The sequence below is a fragment of the Pristiophorus japonicus genome, chromosome 13 (assembly GCF_044704955.1).
Source record: "Pristiophorus japonicus isolate sPriJap1 chromosome 13, sPriJap1.hap1, whole genome shotgun sequence".
In the NCBI taxonomy this organism is placed as follows: Eukaryota; Metazoa; Chordata; class Chondrichthyes; family Pristiophoridae; genus Pristiophorus; species Pristiophorus japonicus.
In genome coordinates this window covers 67,528,008-67,533,912 of record NC_091989.1, presented here as the reverse complement: position 1 = coordinate 67,533,912, position 5,905 = coordinate 67,528,008, and the positions used below count along the sequence as shown (strand labels likewise).

The 5,905-nt window shown below is 41.2% G+C and overlaps 1 protein-coding gene across 1 annotated transcript; it reads right to left on the bottom strand.

The window, feature by feature from the left end:
- Positions 1–927: 927 nt before the first annotated feature.
- LOC139278029 (sulfotransferase 6B1-like) lies at positions 928–5,023 on the bottom strand. The gene is made up of 6 exons (XM_070896688.1): positions 4,885–5,023; positions 4,508–4,716; positions 3,990–4,116; positions 3,290–3,384; positions 2,126–2,312; positions 928–1,046 (listed from the first exon to the last, which is right to left on the bottom strand). Exons 1-6 carry the CDS (start codon positions 5,021–5,023, stop codon positions 928–930), a joined length of 876 nt encoding a protein of 291 aa, XP_070752789.1.
- Between the last annotated feature and the right edge of the window lie 882 nt (positions 5,024–5,905).

The following is a 5,905-nucleotide window of genomic DNA, read 5'->3' as shown; positions in this document are numbered from 1 at the left end:
CTTTGTACTAATAAATACATATGTTTAATTGTGTAACTAATTTTTATGCCGAAAGAAAATACTTGTGTTGTGTTATGGGGATCCGTGGAATTTTTATAACACAGAAGGTGGGCTTCAGAATCAAAGAGTTTGAGAACCCTTGATCTCGGGGGTAGGGGTCCGGGACTGAGAGCTGGGTCTTTTCCAATGCCCATTTTCACCATGTACAGATAACACAGCCCAGGCAGTGAGATGGCCAGTTTGGTATCAGGGTAAGTGGTTTAACAGGCAAAGTTCACTCTGGTTCCAGATTTCTATTGTAAGAAGCACAGTTGAATATTTTCTTATGACATGAAGTTGTGTTTGAGTTCCTCGACTGTTTTAACAACTTTTAAGAAATGAGTTACTGATTTTGTTTTTTTACAAATTTTTGTCAATCTCGATGGAATGAAAGGAGAATATTTTTCATTCCAAACCACAGGCTACATGACCATTGAAGGGTGATCAGCTCAGTTTGGTGTGAATGTGTAAGTGATGGCTGTCCCATGATTAAAAGGATATTAAAGAGTCGATAAAATTTTTCTTATTCTCTTTTAATTGACGTCTACTCAATACAGTTTGTGAAAAGGTGATTATACAAACATTCAACAAAGTAAATGATCAATAAACTAATGAACTTCTTATCAAGCAACATACATGATCTAATTCCTAATAAAAGCCCTGCATGTGTTAGTTCGTTTATAAAATGGAACAACAGTCACACATTAGCAGGCACACTACTGTACATTACTGATTGAAAATAATTGATCCCATCACCTAGGTGAGTCAGTGTTACAATTTGAATAGAAGAATTCTGGATTGACTTTGTGCAAATACACCAAGCGATTTTTGACCCCAACCCTGTTGCAGTAGTGTGAGACATTTCCTCCTTCAGCTGGACTTCGTATGTTAACTCTCATATATGATAGACTTTGCCAGTTCGCTGGAATTCATTCTACTTCTAAACTGCTCTTCAAAGTGTTTATTTTGTTCTGAGGTGAAATAGTTCTTCCAATCTCCAACGGTACCTAAGAATATAAACAATAAGAACATAAGAACTAGGAGCAGGAGTAGGCCATTCGGCCCTTCGAGTCTTCATTAAGATCATAGCTGAACTTCTACAGCAACTCCACTTTCCCACCCGATCCCCATATCCCTTGATTCCCTTAGTGCCCAAAATCTATTGATTTCAGTCTTGAATATACTCAATGACTGAGCATCGACAGCCCAGTGAATTCCAAAGATTCACTACCCTCTGAGTGAAGAAATTCCACCTCAACTCAGTTCTAAATGGCCGATCCCTTATCCTGAACCCATGACCCCTAGTTCTAGACTCTCCAGCCGGGGGAAACAGCCTCACAGCACTGTCAAACCCTCTAAGAATGTTATACGTTTCAATGAGATCACCTCTCAATCTTCTAAACTCCAGAGAGTATTGGCCCATTCTACTCAATCTCTCCTCATAGGACAACCCTCTCATCCCAGGAATCAGTCTAGCTTTGAATTGAATGGAGAGCTCCTCTAACACTGAAACACTAGATTCATAGAGCAGAGTAGTGGCTGTTACTGGACCTGGGGTAGATATCTCTCTTTGTGTAAAGAAATATTCCCTTACTAGATTGTTACTGGTGGCACTCTCGCCTGAGTCAGAAGGTTATATGTTCAAGTCCCACTTCAGCTTTAATTAGACTGTGGGTGCTCTAGAAACAAATCCCAGCACCTTCATGGTGTTTTGAAAGCACCCAGCACTCTCCCAGTCCTGATGCAGACATTGGTCTGTGCCATGACCAGGGGTCTCAGTGTTGTCCTAATAAAGCTAGAGCCACATGGTGTGATTGCGGTCAGTACAATCAGAGACTGGAGAGGATTGAAACTCCCAACTTTCTCCACACTGGAACCGATCACCGGTGGTCACGCAATGGGGCGAATGTTCGATATTACTGTCCGGGCAGGAATCGGGAGATAATGGAACCACTGCCAGACTTACACCCTGCCTGGTTTTTGCCTCCACACCGGGGAACAAGCAGCTGATCCGCTCCCCACCCCTGTATTGCGCCCGAAGGTATAAGTGAGAATTCCTCCCAATATATTCGGCGGAGAGACTGACCTTTGCGAAATACCAACTGCCTGTTAGAGGTCAGGACACACACGGTGTGATCCGGAGCTGGATTTTCCCTCTGCGCCTCTTCCTTCATCTCCTTAAAAGACGATCTCCTGGAGATTTCCCTCATTTGTTGGTCAGTGACGCTTATACCCAGGAAGTTACAGATCTGCTCAATGCTCTTGAGAAGATCCTATGAAAATATTGACAAGAACAGAGTTTGTTATAAAGGGGATAGAACAGAATGATGTGCACACAGACATTTCCATGTCTCAGGGGGAGATGGTAAATACTTCAGCAGTGATTGGGTTGTGTAAATTGTCTACTAAAGCACTGCACTTCATTCAACCATCTCAGGTTTAATTTCCTCTGGCAGTACACTCCTTAATACGGTTGCAGATTTAATACAATCACTGATGGGTTCATTATCAATGTATTTCTGACTTATTGCGCATCCTCACCTTCCTTCGTCTCTCCATTGGTGGCCATGCCTTCAGCCAACTAGGCCCTAAGCTCTGGATTTCTGTCCCGAAACCTCTCCAACTCTCTCTACATCTCTCTCCGCCTTTAAGATGCTCCTTAAAACCTACCTCTTTGGCTAAGCTTTAGGTGCCTATCCTACTATTACCTTCTGTGGCTCGGTGGCAAATTTTGTCTGATTATGCTCCTGTCCAACTAAATATTGGTAAGTCCGAAGTCATTGTCTTCGGTCCCCACCACAAACTCCATTCCCTAGCCACCGACTCCATCCATCTCTACAACTTCTGTCTGAGGCTGATCCAGATTGTTCGCAACCTTGGTATCATATTTGACCCTGAAATGAGCTTTCGATCACATATCTGCAGCATAACTAAGACCGTTTATTACCACCTCCGTAACATCACCCGTCTCCGCCCTTGCCCCAGCTCATCTGCTGCTGAAACCTCCATGCCTTTGTTACCTCTAGACTTGACTATTCCAATGCACTCCTGGCTGCCCTTTCACATTCTCTCCTACGTAAACTTGAGATCATTCAAAGCTTGGCTGCCCGTGTCCTAACTCGTGCCAAGTCCCGCTCACCTAACACCCCTGTGCTCGCTGACCTACATTGGCTCCCGGTTAAGCAACGCCTCAATTTATAAATATGATGTAATCTTAAGGAAATAGTGGCAACCTTGTACAATAACTTACTTTCTTCATTGATTCATAGTACAAAATGAGAACATTGTCGTCATTCATATGCTCTTCCCAGCTCAGAATATGATGCCACCATGAGCCACAAACAACTGTAAAAAGGTAAAAGGAAAAATGGTCAGTAATGAATCACCTATAAGTTGGATCATATTTCCAATGCTCTCCATTTAGTGCTGTGTCCCCCACTCCAGAATCATCTAATTGCTTATCTTGGTATGTGGGCTGTGGGTTGCTGTCTGTCATTCTGATCATGGGTAAACTACATACATTTCCTGAAGTCATCAAAAATCAAAACAACCGACTCTACACATTCATCAGTGTCTCATAGTGTAACCCTGGCCATTCACTAAATGATCTTTCCCTGTTTTTCATATAGAACATTAATCAGTACACAAGTGTCTATGAAAATCCACGCCTCCTTTGATTAAAGAAAACCGTATCTGTTAACACAAATATATGGAGATTGCAGGCGATGGTAATTTAAAACAAAAACAGAATTTTTGCTTTGGTTATTTAGGAACAATAATGTAAATGGATCTCTCGCTAAACATTCCTGAGGAGTTCCCACGTCAGGATTATTTACACAAATTACCCTGATTACACATGACTTAAGCTCAATTATTCATGGAGCAATTCGAACATTCATCCTGAGGAATCTAAGATATGTCATGTCCTGAAGTGCAGCTGGAAACCTTACCTTCTCCTTTCATGAACATCTCTAAAAAGGTGGCCCATTTTTTAATCTTCGGCAGGTTGGCGTTCTCCCTGTAGTAATGATAAAAGGAAACAGCTGTGTCTTTGGGGTTCCTGATGATGTAAATCATCTGGCGGATAAGAGGGCACGTCATGGTTAGAGCCAAGTGTGGAAAATTAACACTTCAAGCAATATTTACTGAACTATGTCCAACTAACAATTACCATCCGACTCTGATTGAAAAGGAACAGTTTACATGGGTGATAAAGATGCACAATTACTATATCAATTAGTCAAGGAGACAATAGTAACACATAGTGCAAGAAACCTCCTGACTGTATTTCTCTAACCGATAATAATATTTAGTGTTAGAGAGTGATTCATACAAAAAAACAGAATCATTCTTTTAGTGTAAGCAGTAGCCCAAACATAATCTATTTGCCAAGTGTTAACATTCTGAAGCTTTCCACCAATACAATAGCAGTTTTAGATTTTGTACCAGAATTGCTGAGTGTTAGTACCTTGCATTTCTTGGTCTTGAACTGCACTGGCAACATCCTGTAGTTCAGGTGTGTAGGGATGAGTCTGAGGGAAGGAAGATTTTTTAGTTCCTCAAATTTGAAAGGATCTCCAAACTCTATGGAAGTAGTCAGCGTCATGCTTTTTCCACCATTTGCAGCCTGTTGGCTGTGGTACAAGTGCTTCAGGATCTCGGTTAACCAGTGGGTTCCTGTTACAGTCAGAGAGATGGAAAAGTCAGTGCCTGCGTGATATGTCCCCAGCTGCAGATTGTAACACTTACATCTTTGCAAGAATGATTTCCCCCAAAACAGATTCCTTAGTTACCACCTCTGTCTCCGAAGGTTTTTCTTACTATTTGAGGTGTAAAAGTCCTTACCTGATTTGGGGTAGGACGCCAGCAATAAATCATCCGCTCTGACTTCGAAGGAGTCCAACGACTGTAAAAGCTCTATGGATGCCCGGGTAGAAAAGGGGATGCCATTGAACATGTGGACGAGGTCGCTCTGAGCTGACATGTTCTCACTGATTCTCTCCCAGATCCAATGTTGTGATAGTAGTAGTGGACAATAATGATCTGAGACGGGAGATCCTCCTCTATATATACGCAACACATCTACCGTGATGGAGCAGTATCTTTGACTCATGCTAAATAGGATTCTTACACAATCAAGCAATGTGCCTGGCACTGTGGTAATGGAGCAAGATGATGATGTACTGATCCATCGATAAGCACTTCCTTCACTGCTTACCATATTTGGTGACTCTTGAATTCAGTTTTAGTAAATTGCTTTACAGGTTGGGAATATTTTGAGATAGTTGTTTGTCAAAAACCTGCTCTTCGCATTAAGAGCAATGTGGGATATGGTTTGACACTCATTTTCTAACAGAGAATACCAGCAGTTTTAAAAACATTTTTGCACTGTTTACATTTTGATTTAAGGGATGGAGGTGGAGACAGATGCTTTTCTTAAAGTTAATTATAATATGGTACTGTTGGATTGACAGACTTACCTCATTCCATTGTGACATAGTAATTGAGGACAGAAGGTGACGTTCTCTCGCACAGCCAACACAAATGAGATTGTTGTCATGGAATAAAAAATATTACACCTATTCAATATATTCATTAGATCATTTCCAATATCGGACTTCATTGCAGTTCTCAAATATTTATACCCTAGCTGTAATTTCAGCATGTTCTGTGTTTCAAATCAATATACTCTCTATTTCATTTCCATTTACACTATATTGACTTCCAGGGTGCACTGCATTTCATTTCATTACACTTGCCTCATAATAGAGTGGACACAGAAAGAGTATTTCTACTTGTGGATAAGAGCATAACTAGAGGCCATTAATATAGGATTGTCAACAAGAAATCCAATAGGGAATTCAGA

What these genes read in the sequence shown, in the direction of transcription:
- LOC139278029 (XM_070896688.1), bottom strand. Translation starts at nt 5,023, where the DNA reads ATGTCAGCTCAGAGCGACCTCGTCCACATGTTCAATGGCATCCCCTTT. An exon ending in TCAAGACCAAGAAATGCAAG is followed by an intron (nt 4,117 to 4,507) that starts GTACTAACACTC and finishes CTTATCCGCCAG; the next exon opens with ATGATTTACATCATCAGGAA. An exon ending in GCAGTTGGTATTTCGCAAAG is followed by an intron (nt 1,047 to 2,125) that starts GTCAGTCTCTCC and finishes TTATATTCTTAG; the next exon opens with GTACCGTTGGAGATTGGAAG.